The sequence below is a fragment of the Salmo salar genome, chromosome 20 (assembly GCF_965601325.2).
Source record: "Salmo salar chromosome 20, fSalSal1, whole genome shotgun sequence".
NCBI lineage: Eukaryota > Metazoa > Chordata > Actinopteri > Salmoniformes > Salmonidae > Salmo > Salmo salar.
In genome coordinates this window covers 19,376,310-19,397,781 of record NC_138310.1, presented here as the reverse complement: position 1 = coordinate 19,397,781, position 21,472 = coordinate 19,376,310, and the positions used below count along the sequence as shown (strand labels likewise).

The following is a 21,472-nucleotide window of genomic DNA, read 5'->3' as shown; positions in this document are numbered from 1 at the left end:
TGACCATTCAAGAGAATATTTTTTTGCCAATATAATTTATTGTCAAGCTGTCACACTATAGTAAATGCACTGCAAACACATTGTTACATAATAATCTCACAACCCTATTGCAGAAACCTTCCCAGCTGTCACTTATTTCTCTTCAGATGTTTCTGTATATTGTTTTGCCCCTGCTTTTTGGTGGGATTATATTTTACTTTTTTATTTTTTAAATACTCACCACATTATCAACTGCAAACTAAGAGGTAGAGTCAGCAAAATGACATTGCATGAGCAGCACCTGCAGATATCGTGACGAGCAAAATGAAAGACGACTCTCACACAGTCACACACAGTATCTGCGCATGTGCAAAGGTTCCCTTCATGCTCTTACAAGGTGGACGCCACGGGACCAAAACGGTGAAGTTCACACTCGCGATCCAACGCCCTTGTTGCAGAAATTGGCACACTATGCTGTTTCATTTGTGCATCTACTTCATATCGCTGACTCTACCTTTACGTTTTTAACCATTTATTATTCAAATGACCTGTAATCATTATAAATAATCAACAGAAAATAAATGTACAGTATGTAATAATGGTTTATAAACTATTTAAAAATTATTATAAGCAGTTAATAGAGACTCAAATAAATGTGTTACCAACAAGGAGAATGTGTTTTGAAATGATAAAAATTATACTATACTTCAATACATTGTCAGAATAATATAATGTATGACTGACTTCATTATAATTATTTCAAATACAATCTTCTCACTCTGCACTGGGACTGTTGGTAATCTTTGGGAGGATAACTTTAGAGTGCACTGTGGTGCCCTTCCTCTGTCCATATGGCTTGATCCTAGATCCAGAATCTCTCTGATTGTCCATCTTGAACGTGAGCCGATCTTTAAGCAGTGGGTCTCCAGTAGTATGTTTGGTTCCATCCAAAGAGCTATGACCTTGAGGGAAAACATTTCATCTAAGATGGGCAATAGTTGGCCTATATTCAATTCTAAAGTAAATACAATTACAACCCACCTGATTTAATACACCGGTGCAGCACATTGAGATAGTGTTGCTTCATCAGTCGTCTCATGTGCTCGGTGCTGTAAACATTTGCAATACTGTAGAGATATCGTTTCTGTCCAGTTGTGAGGGTTGGATGCTGGAACATGATAACAATATTTTGTAGAACACTACATTTACATTCAGCAATATATATTAATTCTGGTATATGGCAAATCACTTGCTGACATGTTACCTGTAGAAATGGTGCAGTCATCATGGACTTGGGGACGTGTATGGTTTTCACCTGCTGGTGGTCAGGAACCTTGAAATGTGCTGTCCTGTGCATCTCCACCCTGGTGTTTTGTTCCTTATACACATGCTCAGAGTCTGTCATACAGATAGGTGTATTCATGATTTGCATTAATCACACAATTTTTGATTGAGTAAAATGTTAATTCGTATTAGTTCAATCACCAGTCATGTTAAATAGATTGATTCACCAAATTAACATTACACTAACATTTGGATAACCCCCAAAAAATACATTTTCCAAAATACCATTTGGAAAGATATGGACTCCTATACCTGACTGGCTTCTATGGTGTCTATTGCATGCCACACGCAGACTATTGCATTTCAGTTCTCTATCAACAGAGCAGCGTTTCACCTTGCATTTCCGACTCACAAAATAGCCTATAGTTTCAAACTAACAACGTAAACATGCAAGCATACAATGCACACGTTAACAACCAGTAGGCTATACATACAGTACATACCTATATATCTATGATGGTACATGTTATTTGACTCCGCAGACCTACAAACATGAAATAATAGAAACTTGATCTGAAATGGTTGCATTGAACGCAATAATAGCAAATCTCGAAAAACAAGTCCTTATTAAAAACAGATGTGTCTATAAATATAACGCACTCATTTCATTAACATTCATTACAGAAGCATACAATTAGTTCATTTTGCAAGCCTACCTTGTTGCTAAAACGCGACTACCACCGCGTTTTATCAGGCGATCTCCTTTTCTTATTTCCTCGACAAATGTAACCTGTTTTCTCATGATTTTGTTACTTTGTAACAAATCGATGAGGTCAATTTTAATATCGGTGGTTACAAGTATCAATCTTACATTGCCATGGTCGTGTGAACAGGAGAGGATGTCAGTCCATGGGGCGGTCCAGAGCAGACTACTGACAAGAGGTTATACAGTGCATTCGGAAAGTATTCAGACCCCGTGACTTTTTACACATTTTGTTAAGTTACAGCCTTATTAATGGTTTAAATGACAAAGCGAAAACAAGTTTTTAGAAATGTTTTGCAAATGTATTAAAAATGAAAAACAGAAATACCTTATTCACATAAGTATTCAGACCCTTTGCTATGAGACTCGAAATTGAGCTCAGGTGCATTTTGTTTCCATTTATCATCCTTCAAATCAAATCAAATCGAACTTTATTTGTCACATGCGCCGAATACAAGTGTAGACCTTACCGTGAAATGCTTACTTACAAGCCCTTAACCAACAGTGCAGTTCAAGAAGAGTTTTTACCAAATAATTTACCAAATAAACTAAAGTAAAAAATTATAAAAAGTAACACAATAACATAACAATAACGAGGCTATATATAAAGGTACCGTGGGGGTACAGGTTAGAGGTCATTTGTACATGTAAGTAGAGGTGAAGTGACTATGCATAGATAATAAACAGTGAGTAGCAGCAGTGTACAAAACAAATGGGGGTTGGGGGGGTCAATGTAATAGTCTGGTGGCCATTTGATTAATTGTTCAGCAGTCTTAGGGCTTGGGGGTAGAAGGTGTTAAGGAGCCTTTTGGTAATGTGGACACCAAGGAACTTGAAACTCTCAACCCGCTCCACTACAGCCCCGTTGATGTTAATGTGAGACTGTTCAGCCTGCCTTTTCCTGTAGTCCATTCCTATGTCTTGCTCGCATTGAAGGAGAGGTTGTTGTCCAGGCACCACACTGCCATTTCTCTGACCTCCTCCCTATAGGCTGTCTCATCATTGTCGGTGATCAGGCCTACCACTGTTGTGTTGTCAGCAAACTTAATGATGGTGTTGGAGTCGTGTTTGGCCATGCAGTCATGAGTGAACAGGGAGTACAGGAGGGGACTAAGTACACACCCCTGAGTGGCCCCAGTGTTGAGGATCAGCGCGGCAGACGTGTTGTTCCCTACCCTTACCACCTGGGGGCAGCTCATCAGTAAGACCAGGATCCAGTTGCAGAGGGAGATGTTTCTTCAACTTGATTGGAGTCCACCTCTGGTAAATTCAATTGATTGGAAATTATTTGGAAAGGCACACACCTGTCTATATAAGGTCCCACAGTTGAAATTGCACGTCAGAGAAAAAACCAAGCCATGAGGTCGAAGACTTCCTAGAGTTGGCCGCCCGGGCCAAACTGAGCAATCGGGGGGAAGGGCCTTGGTCAGGGAGGTGACCAAGAACCCGATAGTCACTCTGACAGAGCTTCAGAGTTCCTCTGTGGAGATGGGAGAACCATCCAGAAGGACAACCATCTCTGCAGCACTCCACCAGGCCTTTATGGTAGAGGCCTTTATCAATCAGGCCTTTATGGTAGAGTGCCCAGACGGAAGCCACTCCACAGTAAAAGGCACATGACAGCCCGCTTGGAGTTGCTAAAAGGCACCTAAAGGACTTCAGACCATGAGAAACAAGATTGTCTGGTCTGATGAAACCAAGATTGGCCTGAATGCCAAGCGTCAGATCTGGAGCCAGTGGCGGATTTAGGCATAGGCGACATGGGTAGCCGCCCAGGACGGCATCTTGCCGGGGGCGGCATGGGGCGCCGTACAATTTAAAACATAATAATTCCGAATGGTGAAATTTGCGCGATTGGTTTTCTATCACTCATTTGCACGTCACGTCAATGATATCATGTCACCATGTGGGACTGTGGGTCAATTAACCTTGTCGGAGTGAGCGCCCTGATTCGAGTTTGTGAACTAGGCAGGCTACTGCCTGGGAATGTCTCCCACTCAGAAGTACGAGATGGCGGGGTAGGTTGACCTCAGGTCTCCCCACTGTTAGTCTGAGGTAGGGGGAATCTATCAAATAGCGCACCTCGAACTTTGTACAGTACTAATGCAATTTAGTTTGTGTGTTTCTTGTTTGAAGTGCAATAGTGTAATAATCCGGTTCTCTTCTTTATAAGTGTGTTATTCTATTTGTGTATTTGTGTGATATAGGATTTGTGCAATTTAGTTTTGTTTGTGTTTTTTTGTTAGCAATAGGGTAATAGTGAAATAATTCGATTATCTTTTATTTATATACTACAGTTTGTTTCTATTTGGCTTTGTTACCTCTTTTTGATATTTATGAGTCTTATTTTTGCATATTTTTTTATATAGTTTTAAATTATGTTATGATTATTTATTTGTGTTGTTCCAAATGTCTGAATAAAAAGGACCGTTAGTGCAGAATGGTGCTTTTTTTGGAGGGGGGGGGGGGGGGTTCGCCCAGGGAGCCATACAAGCTAGAACCGTCACTGGCTGGAGGAAACCTGGCACAATCCTTACGGTGAAGCATGGTGGTGGCAGCACATGCTGTGGAGATGTTTTTCAGAGGCAGGGACTGGGAGGCTAGTCAGGATCGAGGGAAAGATGAATGGAGCAAAGTACAGAGAGATCCTTGATGAAAACCTGCTCCAGAGAGCTCAGGACCTCAGACTGGGGTGAAGGTTCACCTTCCAACAGGACAACGACCCTTAGCACACAGCCAAGGCCAAGCAGGAGTGGCTTCGGGAAAAATCTCTGAATGTCCTTGAATGGCCCAGCCAGAGCCCGGACTTGAACCCGATCAAACATCTCTGGAAAGACCTGAAAATAGCTGTGCAGCGACGCTCCACATCCAACATGACAAAGCGTGAGAGGATCTGGGAGATACTCCCCAAATACAGGTGTGCCAAGCTTGTAGTGTCATACCCAAGAAGACTAGAGGCTGTAATCGCTGCCAAAGGGACTTCAGAAAGTACTGAGTAAAGGTTCTGAATACTTATGTAAATGTGATATTTCCATTTTTGATTTGTAATACATTTTCAAAAATTAAAAAAAACAGTTTTTGCTTTTTCATTATGGTTTATTGTGTGTAGATTGATGAGGGGAAAAAACGATTTGATCAATTTCATAATAAGGCTGTAATGTAACAAAATGTAGAAAAAGTAAAGGGGTCTGAATATTTTCAGAATGCACTGCATTGATAAAGTATTTAGACACCTTGACTTTTTCCACATGTTGTTACATTACAGCCTTATTATAAAATTGACAATAGTTTGTTATCCCTCATCAATCTACACACAATACCACAGATCTTTTTTGCAATTTTTAAAAGATAACACACTGAAATATCACATTTATATAATTGCCAGGTTTCCTCCAGATGTGACGCTTGGCATTCAGGCCAAAGTGTTCAATCTTGGTTTCATCAGACCAGTGAATCTTGTTTCTTATGGTCTGAGAGTCCTTTAGGTGCCTTTTGGCAATCTTCAAGCGGCTGACATCAGTGGTGGAAAAAGTACCCAATTGTCATACTTGAGTAAAAGTATAGATACCTTAGTAGAAAATGACTCAAGTAAAAGTGAAAGTCACCCAGTAAAATACTACTTGAGTAAAGTCTAAAGGTATTTGGTTTGAAATATTCTTATGTATCAAAAGTACATTTAATTGCTAAAATATACTTAAGTATCAAAAGTAAAAGTATAAATAATTTCAAATTCCTTATATTAAGCAAAGCAGACAGCACCATTTTCTTGTTTTTAAAATGTACAGTTAGCCAGGAGCACACTCCAACACTCTAACATTACTTACAAAAGATGCATTTGTGTTTAGTGAGTCCACCAGAACACAGGCAGTAGGGATGACCACGTGTTCTCTTGATAAGTGCATGAATTTCACAATTTTCAGGGAAAATGTATGGAGTAAAAAGTACAATATTTTCTTTAGGAATGCAGTGAAGTAAAAGTTGAGAAAAACATAAATAGTAAAGTACAAATACCCCAAAAATGACTTTAATACGTAAGTATTTTTACACCATTGGCTGTCATGTGCCTTTTACTGAGGAGTGGCTTCCATCTGGCCACTCTACCATAAAAGGCCTGATTGTTGGAGTGCTGCAGAGCTGGTTGTTCTTCTGGAAGTTTCTCACAGCTCCACAGAGGAATTCCAGAGCTCTGTCAGAGTGACCATCGGGTTCTTGGTCCCCTCCCTGACCAAGGCCCTCCTCCCCCGATTGCTCAGTTTGGCCGGGCGGCCAGCTCTAGGAAGTCTCAGTGGTTCCAAACTTCCATTTAAGAATGATGAAGGCCACTGTGTTCTTGGGGACCTTCAATGCTGCAGAAATGTTTTGGTAGCCTTCCCTAGATCTGTGCCACGACACAATCCTGTCTTGGAGCTCTACAGACAATTCCTTCGACTTCATGGCTTGGTTTTTGCTCTGACGTGCACTGTCAACTGTAGGACCTTATATAGACAGGTGTGTTTGCCTTTCCAAATCATGTCCAATCAATTTATCACAGGTGGATGCAAATCAAGTTGTAGAAATATCTCAAAGACGACCAATGGAAACAGGATGCACCTGATCTACATTGAGTCTCATAGCAAAGGGTCTGAATACTTATGTAAATAAGGTATTTGTTTATTTTGTATAAATTTGCAAAGATTTCTAAAAACCTGTTTTCGCTTTGTCATTATGGGCAGATTGAGGGGGGAAAAAAATATTTAATACATTTTAGAATAAGGCTATAACGTACCAAATGTGGAAAAAGTCAAGGGCTCTGAATACTTTCCGAATGCACCTTAAGTAAATTTACCAATTCTCTCTTCCCATCCGATTAGACCAACACTAGATAAATAAAACAAAAATACAAAAAGTATGACAGTTAACACATTTTATTGAGCTCATGTCAAATACACATGGCATAAACATAAAGTGGTAAACACAACAAACAAGGGGGATAGGGTGAGATAACAGGGTTACCTGGGAAAAACATGATTGAAATGATCAGAGTGTATTGCTTCATGATGTTTTAAACGCACAAAGTCTCTTATGCAAATACAGTGAACACCGGTCTGAGGTGAAATCTAAAGAGTACAAAGAAGTTGTGTCAAAGCCTACACAATACCATCAATTGTAAACCATATGTCACATCGAAATATATGAATAATACCTGCATTTGTATGCAATCCCAGCATAGCTAATTTGTTGGCAAATCAACCTGCAAACATGACTGCATGTGTCATTAGTGGTTTGTCATTTGATAGTCTTAAAGTATCGGTCATGACTATGACATTGTTGTTGATGATTTGGTGTCGGCTTTAGGGTGGCTCTAATGAACACGATCAAAGCAAAGTTGGATTATTAAGCCTGTGGCAAAGCACCCCACCACAATTCAAACATTGATTGTTATGCATAATATTAAATCAACATGCATCAGAAAGCTGTCCATTTTTTTCCCTTTCAGAATAACACTTGATACCAGATTACTTTACATTTTTTCCATTCCTTTTCACATGTCAACAATCCAACAGCAAAATCCCATGTAACAGACAAAACAGACCTAGATACCTGATGCATATGGTACACATTTTTAACTAATGGTGTAAATGCATGCCTCCCAGTAATTTACCACCTGGTTTCACCAAGAGTAAATAGATGGTGGTTAATATTATGAGACTTCTGTCATTCCTTAAAGAAAAACAGGTTGTCCACAATAGGCTGCGCCAATAACAGAACATTAGATGGCCTTAGTTTGAGACTTTTGTACTCAATCTGAATACACAAGTCAGAATAGAAATCTAGGGGTAGATGTGAATTCTACAAGATCTGATAAAATAATAACGGTACACATGCACCAAGAAGCCAAACGTGCCGCCCATCACCCAGAAACCACCTCAGAGGGACAAGTCATGTCAATCACATTTACAGCTCCCATGTAACACTAGACTAAGAACAAATCAAATAACTACAAAACCAAAAGATAAATATCATTTTAAGTTGAGGTAAATTCAGATGCCAGAAAACTGGTATATCCACTGAATAATCACAGCTTCATTCTTAACCACATAGAACTTTTTGGTTGTTTTGGAAAAAGTTTCATTAAAGCAGAGTGACATGATTGGTAACAGACATTGTGATTATCTGGGTAGAGGACCCAGTCAACAAGCACACTGATCAAACCCTCCAGGGAGAGGTCAACCACCAAGAGAGAGTAGACCTAACATAAGGCAGCAGTGATCAAATGACAGGTGTTGAATGACGAAAACATGCTTGACATGGTTTTGCTGGCAGGCCCGCATTCTGTAGAGGTGACTGAAGATGGGACACTTGGTGAGAACCTAATAATGAGAAGAACTGGCTTTCATTTGTTTTAAATTCTTCAAGCACAACGAACGAATTGCATAAGAAACCTGGTATAAAGTAGAAACTGTTCAGCAGCAGATTTTAAAAAAAAGCTAGTTAATTTACAGTAGTGACATATCTTACATCATATTTTTCCAAATAAATAAAACGAAATATACAATTCCAGGTAGGAAATGGAGGGAAATATTTGCTGGTAGGTTTCTCACATTCATTCTTCGTTTGAAAAAAAAAGAAAAAAAGTGGCTGGCCGACCAAATCCCTTGATTGGCAAAAGAAGGGGTGCAAAAGCCTAGTCTGAACGGACTATTTTCCTTCTGAAGCCATTTCCTTTAGCTAGATGGAAGAGGGGAAAAACATTCAATGTTTTCTACCACAGTCAAGTATGAAACAGAACAGTCAAAACTGAACATTACAAAATAATGATTGCATTCCTTTAAATAACAACAAGAATGAGTAGGTAGGTGAATGTTGCTTACTCACCCTGGAACTTTGCCACTGAGTCTGGGTTCTAGTCAAATGCCATCTCCTGGCTTTTCCGTACACAGCGAGCCACCTTCCTCTTGAATTCACCATTAGGATCCTCCCTCCACTCTTTCTGTGGGACAGGCAAAAACTCAGTAGCACAGTTGTCATTGTCACTTTGACACAGGTTCTGGACGTACTTGGGTATTGTAACACAGTGTTACATACATTTATTATTACAACTCACCGCGGCATCCACATTAGCAGGCGAATCACTGTTAGGGTCGGCCAGCATGGAGATCACACTAATCATAATAGTCTCTACAGTGTGGATTGGAAGCCAACGTTCCTCTGGTTTCTCATAGCCAAACTTGTCCTCTCCTGGCTCATGCAGTATTGAGATACATACATCACCATTCTTTGCCACTAAGAGAGATGAAGTCATTATATACACTAGTAAACAGCAAACATGGTAGGGGACACAAATCCCACTCCAATGATTTTAAAAGGTTACAGCTCTAGGTTTAGTAGGGCTCATAACGTGTGACAAGTGTGTTTACCATTAGGATGCCAGATTTCAGTGATGAACTTCATCTTGGGAGGCCGTAGTGGATAATCATAGGGAAAGGTCAGGTATGCCTTGAAAAACCCTCCTTCACTGTAAGGAAGAGAACAGAGGAAGCAACGCATTTCACATTGGGGTCATTTAGCAGATGCTCTTATCCACAGCGACGTACAATTAGCGCATTCATCTTAAGATATGTGGTTGTCTCACCCAGCTCACAGTCAGTAAAGTAGGACTATATTCACACAGTGTACAAAACATTAGGAACACCTTCCTAATATTGAGTTGCACCCCCTTTTGCCCTGAGAACAGTCTCAATTCGTCGGGGCATGGACTGCAAGGTGTCAAAAGCGTTCTACAGGGATGCTGGTCCAATGCTTCCCACAGCTGTGCCAAGTTGGCTGGATGTCCTTTGTGTGGTGGACTATTCTTGATACACACGGGAAAATGTTGAGCGTGAAAATCCCCAGCTGCGTTGCAGTTCTTGACACTCAAACCGGTGTCCCTAGCATCTACTACCATACACCGTTCAAAGGCACTCATCTTTTGTCTTGCCCATTCATCCTCTGAATGGCACACACACACAATCCATGTCTCAATTGTCTCAAGGATTAAAAATCCTTATTTAACCTGTCTCCTCCCCTTCATCTACACTGATTGAAGTGGATTTAACAGGTGGCATCAATAAGGAATCATAGCTTTCACCTGGATTCACCTGGTCAGTCTATGTCATGGAAAGGGGGCTGTGGGATTCATTTAAGAGGTAGGGTTTCAGACGTTTTCGGAAGGTGGGCAGGGAGTCTGCGGTCCTAGCCTCAGAGGGAAGCTGGTTCCACCATTGGGGTGCCAGGACAGAGAAGAGCTTTGACTGGGCTGAGCAGGAGCTGGCCCTCCGTAGGGGTGGGACACCAAGAGACCAGAGGTGGAAGAGTGCTCGGGTTGGGGTGTAGGGTTTGAGCATAGCCTGGAGGTAGAAAGGGGCAGTTCCTCTTGCTGCTCGGTAGGTAAGCACCATGGTCCTGGAGTGGATGCAAGCTTCGACTGGAAGCCAGTAGAGTGTGCGGAGGAGCACGGTGACATGGGAAAGTTGAGCACCAGGTAGGCTGCAGCATTCTGGATAAGTTGCAGGGGTTTGATGGCACAAGCAGGAAGCCCAGCCAAGAGATACTGTAGCTGCATTAGTCTAGACAGGAGATGACAAGAGCCTGGAATAGGACCGTTGCCTCTTTCTGTGTGAGGAAGGGTCGTACTCCACGGATGTTGTAGAGCATGAACTTGCAGGAGCGAGTCACTGCTTTGATGTTTACAGAGAATGACAGGGTGTTGTTCAGGGTCACGCCAAGATTCTTTGCCTTCTGGGAGGGGGACAATGTGGAGTACTCAACCGTGATGGAGAGGTCTTGGCGCGGGCAGGCCTTCCCCGGGAAGAAGAGCAGCTCCGCCAAGGTCAAAACAGTCATCATCCCCATTTACCCATCTGAGAGTACATTCAAAGTATGTACTCCTTTTCTTTAGAGAATATCAACCTATGTTCAGACACATTCTCGAATAAATGTCCTAACTTACAAGAGGGTGTCTTGTGGCCCTATGATGACCACCTCCCATTTGTATATATCCTCATCATCTATTAGGCCCGCTGAAAAGCCCTCCACTGGGTTCTTGTTGAGCTCTGAAATAGAAAGACACACGGTAACAAAATGCAACAACTAACAAAAAGAGGCAAAATGAACAGTGAAAAGTTGTGTAGACAGAGCTAGAAAAAGAGAGTCCCTATTGTCAGTGTGACCAACATGTAACCCCCCCTCAGGTGCACAAAACTGAACTTCCATCGGCTGAAAGAATGTTCATGTGTCTGACAACTGCCAAGATATAAACGTAAAGCTATTTACTAAGATACAGAAGAAGATGGGGTTAGTTAATACTTTGCCTTCAGAAAGTATTCAAACGTCTTGACTTTTCCCACATTTTGTTGTGTTACAGACAGAATTTAAAATGTATTAAACTGAGATGGTGTCATTGGCCTACACACAAAACCCATCATGTCAAAGCGGAATTATGTGCAGACATTGTTTCTAATGAATAAAAATCTGAAATGTCTTGAGTCAGTCAGTATTCAACCTATTCGTTATGGCAAGCCTAAATAAGTTCAGGAGTAAAAATCTGCTCAACAAGTCACGTAAGTTGTATGGACTCACTGTGCAATACTAGTGTTTAACATGATTTTTGAATGTCTACCTCATCTTTGTACCCCACACATACAGATAATTGTAAGGTCCCTCAGTCAAGCAGTGAATTTCAAACAGTCACCTAAAGACAAGGGAGGTTTTCCAGTGCCTCGCCAAGAAGGCATCTATCGGTAGATGGGTAAAAAAAAAAGCAGACATTGAATATCCCTTTGAGCATGGTGAAGTTATTAATTACACTTGGATGGTGTATAAATACACCTAGTCACTACAAAGATACAGGTATCCTTCCTAACTAATTTGCCAGAGAGGAAGAAAACCGCTCAGGGATTTCACCATGAGGCCAATGTTGACTTTAAAACAGAGTTTAATAGCTGTGACGGGAGAAAACTGAGGATGGATCAACAACATTGTAGTTACTCCACAATTCTAACTTTAATGAGTGAAAAGGAGGAAACCTGTACAGAATAAAAATATTCCAAAACATGCATCCTGTTTGCAATAAGACACTAAAGTAAAACTGCAAAAAAAGAAAAGAAAATAGACATAGAAATTAACTTTATGTCTTGAATACAAAGAGTTATGTTTGGGGCAAATCCAACACATCACTGAGTACCACTCTTCATATTTTCAAGCATGGTGGTGGCTGCATCATGTTATGGGTATGCCTGTCATCAGCAAGGAATAGGGAGCTTTTTTTTAACAACATTTTTATTTTTTTAAAGTAGAGCTAAGCACAGGCAAAATCCTAGAGGAAAACCTGGTTGTCAGCTTCTCAACAGACACTGGGAGACAAATTCACCATTCAGCAGGACAATAACCTAAAACACAGGCCAAATATACACTGGAGTTGCTTACCAAAACGACATTGAATGTTCCTGAGTGGCCTGGTTACAGTTTTGACTTAAACCGGCTTGAAAAGCTATGGCAAGACTTGACAATGGTTGCCTAGCAATGATCAACAACTAACTTGAAAGAATTTGAAGTAGTTTTAAAAGAATAATGTGCAAATGTTGTACAATCCAAGTGTGCAAAGCTCAGAGACTTACCCAGAGAGACTCTCAGCTGTAATCGCTGCCAAAGGTTATTCTAACATGTATTGACTCAGGGGTGTGAATACTTACGTAAAGTAGATATTTATATATTTAATTTTTAATACATTTGCAGAAATGTCTAAAAACATGTTTTCCTTTTGTCATTATGGGGGTATTGTGTGTAGATGGGTGAAAGGAAAAAACAATTGAATCCATTTTGAATTCAGGCTGTCAACAACAAAATGTCAAGTGTTATGAATACTTTCTGAATGCACTCTATAGCAGAATTAAAACCTGTATTGTTAAAGCCATTTTTTTTCCCCCTCCCCAATTTCGTGGTATCCAATTGGTAGTAGTTACAGTCTTGTCTCATCACTGCAACTCCCGTACGGACTCGGGAGAGGCGAAGGTCGAGAGCCATGCGTCCTCCGAAACACAACCCAACCAAGCAGCACTGCTTCTTGACACAATGCACATCCAACCCGGAAGCCAGCCGCACCAATGTGTCGGAGGAAACACCGTACACCTGGCGACCTGGTCAGCATGCACTGCGCCCGGCCCGCCACAGGAGTCGCTAGTGCATGATGATACAAGGATATCCCTGCCGGTCAAACCCTCCCTAACCCTGACGACGCTGGGCCAATTGTGCACCGCACCATGGGCCTCCAGGTCGCGGCCGGCTGCGACAGAGCCTGGACTCGAACCCAGAATCTCTGGTGGCACAGCTAGCACTGCAGTTCCTTAGACCACTGCGCTTGTTAAAGCCATTTTAATTAAATTACTTTTTGACAGCATCCCTTTTGATTTAAACAAAACTTTCCATAGATGTTTGCCTATGGAAGAAGTGGTCAAAGTGACTTTTTGTACCTGAACGCAAAAACATTCAAAAGATAAAGGTGCTCAAAGTTGACCCATTTTGCATACACCACCATACCATGAGACATCCATGTCTTCATCACTGGAAAATATAAATGGTTGAGTTTTATATAATTTAAAAAGCTTACAAACAGTGCTGTCAAACTAAAACTAAGTTCAATAAAAATTGTCATTTTTAAACCTTTAATATCAATGACCTTAAATCACCTAAACTCTGATTATTTTTATATTCGCATGTTGTAGCTAAGACCCCATTTCAGATCATCTAAGGTGTTTGTGTTGTGCCCACTATCAGTTGAGAAACAAAATGCTCTTGAATACAGGGTGGGTGTCATTTCACCAATAGAATTCATAAAATGGACCTATTCCTTCAGACCACTGCAATTTAGCTGGTACACCATTGAACTTGAATAAAATGTTTTACTTTAATTACTACCCCAAAGATGACCGCCTCGCCACCCACCGTCGAATGTCAACTTAAATTGTAATTTCTATTATCTATATTTCTATGATTTGAAAAGGTTTCCTATGGAAGATTGACAGTATAATTTAAAACAACAGTTCCCATTCAAGTCAACATTCGCTGATGTGTGGAGCTCCAATGAGCTTTGTGGTACAATTTCAAAGTCGACATTTCATTTTTATTCCAATTTTAGTACATTTATCAGCCAAAACATGACATTCACCATGTATTAAAGAGAATGTTGTGTCTCAACCGATGGTGGTCACAACAGAAAAAAACAGATATTATGTAAAATAGGGTCTAAACTACAACATATGCACATTTGAAAAAAAAATCGAAGTTTACGCGTTTGGATAATTGACGTTAATAAGGTTTAAAAAAAATACCAAAAATTCTGAAATTATAAAACTGTTTGACCACTTTGTTTGTAAGCTTTTAAATGAAAGCAATCTCGAACTTTCATATTTTGCAGTGAACGCAAAATGGGTCAACTTTGGTTACCTTAACCTCTTGAACGTTTTGGCATTCAGGTCCAAATAGTAACTTTCTGAGAACTTATACAATGAGCAAATATGTATGGTAGGTTTCGTTCAAATCAAAAGGGGGGTTGTCAAAAAGTGATTGAATTCAAATAGATTTACCGTATATGCTAGCTGTCAACAGCTAATGGAGTTAGCTACAGTGAACGTATGCCATTGCCAGAACGAGTGAACAGGCTAACAATGATGTGATGTTCCCACCATTGTCAGATGGGCCTGGGGACGATTATTCCTTTGTTCCTTGGCTAGCTTGTCAGCTAGCTAATAGCAAGCCTGATCATGTTAATAGCCCACTAGGGTTGTGTTTCAGTGCAGACAGAGGTTGGTGTAAGATTAGGTTAGGGCTAAATTAGATAGTTATTTCCTCTATAGTTCGAATCAGTAACAAAATATTGACTTCCTAGCTAGCCAACTAACGTAACGCTGGTGACGTTCTCATTGACAGTCAATATGTTAAACTAGCTATCTCGCTAGTTTAAACTACGTCAATGCATAAATGGGGTTAGTTGTGCAGTTGAATTCCGTCATCTTAACATGATAATTTTGCGGAAAATATATATAACTAGACTGTGTTTACAGCCAAGATCAGTGCACTAATGTAAACAAACAATCGTGGCTGCCCTCGTTGAACCCGGCGGCTGGTTAGCTAGGCTAGATAGCTACGTAGCTTGGGTGTCTTACCTGCCAATTGCTTTCGAAGAAGTAATGCTGATTGTTCAGTCATTGTATGTGGGCTTCAACCAAAAAAATAATGTGTTGCCAAACACTGAGGAAAATAATAAAATTAAATTGGCTACCTCCGTGTTATGACAGGATAGTGGTAAGATTTGTTCCAACAGCGCTTGGGCAGAAACTATAGCTGGCTAGACTTTCTCCTGATCATGAAAACTTTGAGTGTGTATTTAAAACGTATTATTTTACAATTTAAATAATTTACACCAAGGAGAAAAAATAAGTTATATGTATGCCACATGTATCAAGGATAGGATGTTGTTTTTATAAAAGCAAAACATAATTCATGGGTCCTTCAACTTGCCAACTTCCGGCGCCATATTTAATACATCGCAGTTTGTGATGAAAGCTAGTAAGTTAACTGACTAACTGCAATCGTATAACTTTAGATATTTTTTTTTATCTCAAAGACACCCATCAAAATACATCGAAATGAACGTCATAGATCATGTACGGGATATGGCCGCTGCGGGACTACACTCAAACGTTCGGATAATGAGTAGCTTACTGCTAACAATGAGCAATAACAATCCGTAAGTATTAGCTTGTAGGCTAACTAGCTAACGTTATTACTGAACATCCACATTGTATCTAACTAGCTAGCTATTCATTCCGTTCGATCAGCTTTGAAGCATATCATTCTGTACAATTGATAAAAACATGTGTCCTAATGAATGCATGCTGATCGTCACGAGACAAGCAAGCACTTGTAGCAAGCTAGCAAACGTTAACTAGATCGCTTAAGATGGGTGAAAATGTAATAAGATGGATTAATTCTGACGTTGTGAATATGTTGTATGTTGATTGCTATTGATCTTGATCACTTAAGTTAGTCAGTCAAATACTGTGCCATTGATGCGCATGCCATATCTTTTCTTGCAGAGAGCTGTTCTCACCATCCCAGAAGTACCAGTTGCTGGTTTACCATGCAGATGCCATCTTCCATGACAAGGAGTACCGTAATGCTGCCTGCAAGTACAACATGGCACTGCAGCAGAAGAAAGTGCTCAGCAAAACGTCCAAAGTTCGCCCATCTACTGGGGGAACTGCATCCTCCATACAGTCACAGGTGTGCAAGGCTCCCAACTCTGTCAATTACAACACATATCTATATTAGCAACAAGCATAAATGTCATTAATTTAAAATAATGCACATTTGACTGACCCGCTCTACAGACAGTATACAGTGTATTCAGAAAGTATTCAGACCCATTCACTTTTTCCACATGTTGTTATGTTACCTTTATTCTAAAATGTATGAAATTGTTTTCCCCCCTCAACTACACACAATACCCAATAATGATAAAGCAAAAACAGGTTTTTAAAAATGTTTGCAAATGTATTAAATAAAAAACTGAAATCACATTTACATAAGTATTCAGACCATTTACTCAGTACTTTGTTGAAGCACCTTTGGCAACGATTACAGCCTCTAGTCTTCTTGGGTATGATGCTACAAGCTTGGCACACCTGTCTTTAGGGATTTTCTCCCATTCTTCTCTGCAGATCCTCTAAACCTTTCAGGTCTCTCCAGAGATGTTCTATCGGGTTCAAGTCGGGCGCTGGCTTAGGTTCGTTGTCCTTATGGAAGGTGAACCGTCGCTCCAGTCCGAAGTCCTGAGCGCTCTGGAGCAGGTTTTCATCAAGGATCTCTCTGCACTTTGCTCCGTTCATCTTTCCCTCGATCCTGACAAGTTTCCCAGTACCTGCTACTGAAAAACATCACCACAGCATGATGGTGCCAACCCCATGCTTCACCATAGGGATGGTATTTGCCAGGTGATGAGCGGTGCCTGGTTTCCTCCAGACGTGACGCTTAGCATTGAGGCCAAATAGTTAAATATTGGTTTCATCAGACCAGAGAATCTTGTTTCTCATGGTCTGAGAGACCTTTAGGTGCATTTTGGCAACTCCAAGGGGGCTGTCATGTGCCTCTTACTGAGGAGTGGCTTCCATCTGGCCACTCTACCATAAAGGCCTGATTGGTGGAGTACTGCAGAGATGGTTGTCCTTCTGGAAGGTTTTCCCATCACCACAGAGGAACTCTGTCAGAGTGACCATCAGGTTCTTCGTTACCTCCCTGACCAAGGCCCTTCTCCCCTGATTGCTCAGTTCGGGCCGGGATACCAGCTCTAGGAAGAGTCTTTATGGTTTTAAACTTCTTCCATTTAAGAATAATGGAGGCCACTGTGTTCTTGGGGACCTTCACTGCTGCAGAAATGTTTTGTTAAGCTTCCCCAGATCTGTGCCTCAACACAATCCCGTCTCGAGCTCTACGGACAATTCCTTCGAACTCATGGCTTGGTTTTTGCTCTGAAATGCACTGTCAACCATGGGACCTTATATAGACAGGTGTGTGCCTTTCCAATCAATTGACTTTAGCACAGGTGGACCCCAATGAAGTTGAAGAAACATCAAGGATGATCAATGGAAACTGGATACACCTGAACTCAATTTCAAGTCTCATAGCAAAGGGTCTGAATACTTATGTAAATAATGTATTTCTGTTAATTCTTTTTAAAAAAAATATGAATTTGCAAAAATGTCTAAACCTGTTTTCGCTTTGTCATTATGGGGTATTGTGTGTCAACTGATGAGGAAAACAATTAATTTAATCAATTTTAAATTAGGTTGTAACATAACAAAATGTGGAATAAGTGAAGGGGTCTGAATTCTTTCCGAATACACTGTACATAATTGTGCACAATGTGCTGGAAGGAATCACATTGCCTTCTGAATTGACCACTGACATTTGTCTTTTTCCCAGAGTTTGCCCTCAGAGATTGAGGTCAAGTATAAGATTGCAGAGTGCTACACCATCCTGAAGCTGGATAAGGATGCCATTGCAGTGCTTGATGGGATTCCATCTAGACAGAGAACCCCAAAGGTAGGGAGCGAAGTTCAAGGTCCCCTCCGGAAAGCCCCCTCATCTTCTCTCAATGTCAGCTAAGCTTGCGGTGCCGTTTATGACTATTTCAATAAAGTAAAGTAGCTGAGATTCTTGCGAGGAATTGCATATTTGTTTATCCTTTTCAGATCAACATGATGCTGGCAAATCTGTACAGGAAGGCTGGGCAGGAACGCTCTGCTGTCACAAGCTACAAAGAGGTCCTGAGACAGTGTCCTCTGGCACTGGATGCCATCATTGGTATGGACTAGTGACTGGGATGTTTCTGTAGTGCACCACACAGACATTCCAACACCCCGTGTTATTGTGCTCTACGTTTTGAAGAGTTCTTTGAACTCCTTGTCTGTTGTAGGTCTCCTGTCTCTGTCAGTGAAGGGAGCTGAGGTGGCATCCATGACTATGGATGTGATCCAGAGTATTCCCAACCTGGACTGGCTCTCTGCATGGATCAAAGCCTATGCCTTCATACATGCAGGGGACAACCACAGAGCAATCAACACCATCTGGTGAGCAGACCAGTGCCTCACCGCCATGGGAGCGTTATTCATTTCATGAATCATCATCTCTGGTATTGTTAAGCTCGGGCTCTCATTCTGGGTGTCTCTGTGTTCCCTGATTCCCCTTCTCAGCTCTCTGGAGAAAAAGTCTTTATTGCGGGACAATGTGGACCTGCTGGTGAGCCTGGCAGATGTCTACTTCAGGGCAGGTGACACAAAGAACTCCATCCTGAAGTTTGAGCAGGCCCAGATGCTGGACCCTTATCTGATCAAAGGTACTGGACAGCTGGTATCAGAAAAACCCATCATATACATACATTTTTTAGGACTCACTAAGCCAGGCTAGCAATGCTTATCTAAGACATTAACTAATTATATATATTTATATTAATTAATTATTTGGACTAATTCAGTTATGTTGTCTACATTTGCTGTCAGGCATGGATGTATATGGCTACCTTATGGCACGTGAGGGACACCTGGAGGATGTTGAGGTCCTTGGAGGAAGACTTTTTAACATCTCAGATCAGCATGCAGAGCCCTGGGTCATATCTGGGTAAGTGATCTTCAGTGACCAGAAATAAACGTATGATAAGATCCATGTCGTTGAAATACTAAATTGAGTGCAGTTTTTATTTTTATTAATCTATAATAAAGTGTTTATTTTGTTATAAGTTTAATAAAACATTTAAAAAGCCTGTTTTTCAGTCTATGTACACTAAATACATGTTCCTACCTATCTGTTTTTGGTGGCTCAGATGTCACAGCTTCTACAGTAAGCGCTACTCCCGGGCCCTCTACCTGGGTGCCAAGGCCATCCAGCTGAACAGCAACAGTGTGCAGGCCCTCCTCCTGAAGGGGGCAGCACTGAGGAACATGGGCCGAGTTCAGGAGGCCATAATCCACTTTAGAGAGGCCATGCGCCTGGCGCCATGCCGTCTGGACTGCTACGAAGGCAAGGGGACCTACTTGTTATGATAATCATTCTAATGAAAATTTGTTTAGACTTGGGAACAGCCCCCACATCAAACATCCAATGCAAGTTTGCTTGCAAATTGTTTTGTAGTCTTGTATGGCTCAGAGGGTAGAGCATGGCGGTTGTAGGTTCTATTCCTGGGGCCATCCATAAGCAACATTTTTGCACGCATTACTCTGTCACTTTGGATAAAAGCATCTGCTAAATGGCATATATTATTTGTTGCTACTAGTATTGAGGTAGTAATGAGACTTCTGTCCTCAGGTCTGATTGACTGTTACCTGGCATCCAATGGGATCCGAGAGGCGATGGGGATGGCCAATAACATCTATAAAACCCTGGGAGCGAATGCCCAGACTCTAACCATCCTGGCCACAGTCTGCCTGGAGGATCCTGTGACCCAGGAGAAGGCCAAAACCCTGCTGGACAAGGCGCTAGCTCAGAGGCCTGACTACACCAAGGCTGTGGTCAAAAAGGCAGAGCTGCTAAGTATGTAGCTTGGTACCTATCCTTATCAGCTGTTGTGCTGTAGAGATTTACAACCTTTGCATCTTCATAAGTGTAAGGGAAAAGATTTTGGATATTGTTTGTTATCCTATTTCAGGTCGGGAACAGAAATATGAGGAAGGGATTGCTCTTCTCCGGAATGCCTTAGCCAATCAGAGTGACTGTGTGCTGCACAGAATGCTGGGGGATTTCCTTGTGGCGGTCAATGATTATCAAGAGGCAATGGACCAATACAGCATAGCACTTAGGTAATGTTACACACAAGTCCAGTGTTTTACACACCTCATGAAACGTTAAAGCAGTGTCGCCCTTAGGCCTATTTTCTTTCTCAAATATGTAAACATTGCACTTTTGATCTTGAGAATGCCCATGTTTCTCCATCATCTGACACTGTTGGTCTCTCAGCCTGGACCCAAATGACCAGAAGTCTCTGGAAGGAATGCAGAAGATGGAGAAGGAGGAGAGCCCTGCTGATGCCACTGTGGAGTTGGATGGTGATGACATGGAGGGCAGTGGGGAGGATGGAGACCTGGAAGGCAGTGACAGTGAGGCAGCCCAGTGGGCAGACCAGGAGCAGTGGTTTGGCATGCAGTGACCCAGCAGGCCCACTGCAGTGATCCCAAGGGCAGAGAGGGGGCAGGGGGAGTAAACCACACATGGGCATCATGGGCTACCTGATGTACTGCTCTAGTCACCCACTCAATATGGGTGTGTATAGCCCCATCCCAGGGTTATATAGAAGTCAGCATAGCAGCCACTGCTTTTTTGGGATGGACGCATCATTTTACTCATGACTCCGATGGGCAGAGAATTCAGTAAGCTTAACTCCGCCTTTCCTAGTTTGCGATCGTTACTAATTTATGTCCTAGAGTAAAGGAGACGAGGTGAGGCAGCCATTTAGGATTGCTGGGTCATGGTCTTGGAGTTTGCCTTTACGGTTTGCTTGTTTTGTCTCTGGTAAACAGGAAATCTATGAAACCAATGACGTTAATTAATTTCTGTTCAGTGTTTATTTACCCCTGAACATTTGCATGTATTAACATGCTTCTCTTAAGAAAAATATTGGTGTGAAACTGGTGACACTTTCCCTTTCAATGTTTAATGTGTCAATCATGTGGTCATTTCATTTGACTCACATTTTTTTGCAAAGTAATGTTACTAGTTTTCCAATGCAAATGTGTATAAGCATGTATTGTGCATTGTATATATGTTTTGAAGATATAAAATGAAATCATGACAAGGTCTCATGACCTGACATTCCTTTATTACATAGTTTGGTCATTTGTTTTAGTGACCTGTTGAGGAGCAACTCTAAAACATCCTTGTTTT

The 21,472-nt window shown here is 41.2% G+C and overlaps 3 protein-coding genes across 7 annotated transcripts; 1 reads left to right on the top strand and 2 right to left on the bottom strand.

Annotated features, from left to right (window-relative positions):
* Window positions 1-27: 27 nt before the first annotated feature.
* fam216a (family with sequence similarity 216 member A) lies at window positions 28-2,184 on the bottom strand. Its single transcript, NM_001141382.2, is given in 4 exon segments — window positions 28-941; window positions 1,021-1,147; window positions 1,244-1,377; window positions 1,980-2,184. Coding segments are annotated over 3 exon segments (408 nt in total). The 5' UTR covers window positions 1,337-1,377; window positions 1,980-2,184; the 3' UTR covers window positions 28-753.
* A 4,730-nt stretch (window positions 2,185-6,914) lies between these two features.
* Window positions 6,915-15,403, bottom strand: LOC106579958 (ubiquitin-conjugating enzyme E2 G1). 5 transcript variants are annotated; one of them, XR_006760876.2, is made up of 7 exons: window positions 15,205-15,403; window positions 10,995-11,097; window positions 9,424-9,521; window positions 9,111-9,289; window positions 8,882-8,992; window positions 8,608-8,734; window positions 6,915-8,376 (listed from the first exon to the last, which is right to left on the bottom strand). XR_006760876.2 is itself a non-coding variant. In XM_014160412.3 (6 exons), exons 1-6 carry the CDS (start codon window positions 15,245-15,247, stop codon window positions 8,705-8,707), a joined length of 564 nt encoding a protein of 187 aa, XP_014015887.1. In that variant the 5' UTR covers window positions 15,248-15,398; the 3' UTR covers window positions 6,915-8,704. The 5 variants fall into 5 exon arrangements, 3 of the variants coding, with proteins under 3 accessions (XP_014015887.1, XP_014015888.1, XP_014015889.1); XR_006760877.2 differs by having other exon boundaries at window positions 8,882-8,996; window positions 15,205-15,396; XM_014160412.3 differs by having other exon boundaries at window positions 6,915-8,734; window positions 15,205-15,398.
* Window positions 15,404-15,592: 189 nt separating this feature from the next.
* anapc7 (anaphase promoting complex subunit 7) lies at window positions 15,593-21,408 on the top strand. The gene is given in 11 exon segments (NM_001146517.2): window positions 15,593-15,788; window positions 16,138-16,324; window positions 18,023-18,142; window positions 18,292-18,403; window positions 18,516-18,669; window positions 18,793-18,935; window positions 19,099-19,216; window positions 19,419-19,615; window positions 19,901-20,125; window positions 20,241-20,391; window positions 20,549-21,408. Coding segments are annotated over 11 exon segments (1,698 nt in total). The 5' UTR covers window positions 15,593-15,687; the 3' UTR covers window positions 20,739-21,408.
* The last annotated feature ends 64 nt before the right edge of the window (window positions 21,409-21,472 follow it).

Coding starts and splice junctions, on each gene's coding strand:
- LOC106579958 (XM_014160412.3), bottom strand. CDS start 15,247: ATGACTGAACAATCAGCATTACTTCTTCGAAAGCAATTGGCAG. Junction 9,522..10,994: donor GGGCCACAAGACACCCTCTT/GTAAGTTAGGAC, acceptor TCTTCCTTACAG/TGAAGGAGGGTTTTTCAAGG. Junction 8,993..9,110: donor CTGCTAATGTGGATGCCGCG/GTGAGTTGTAAT, acceptor TCCCACAGAAAG/AGTGGAGGGAGGATCCTAAT.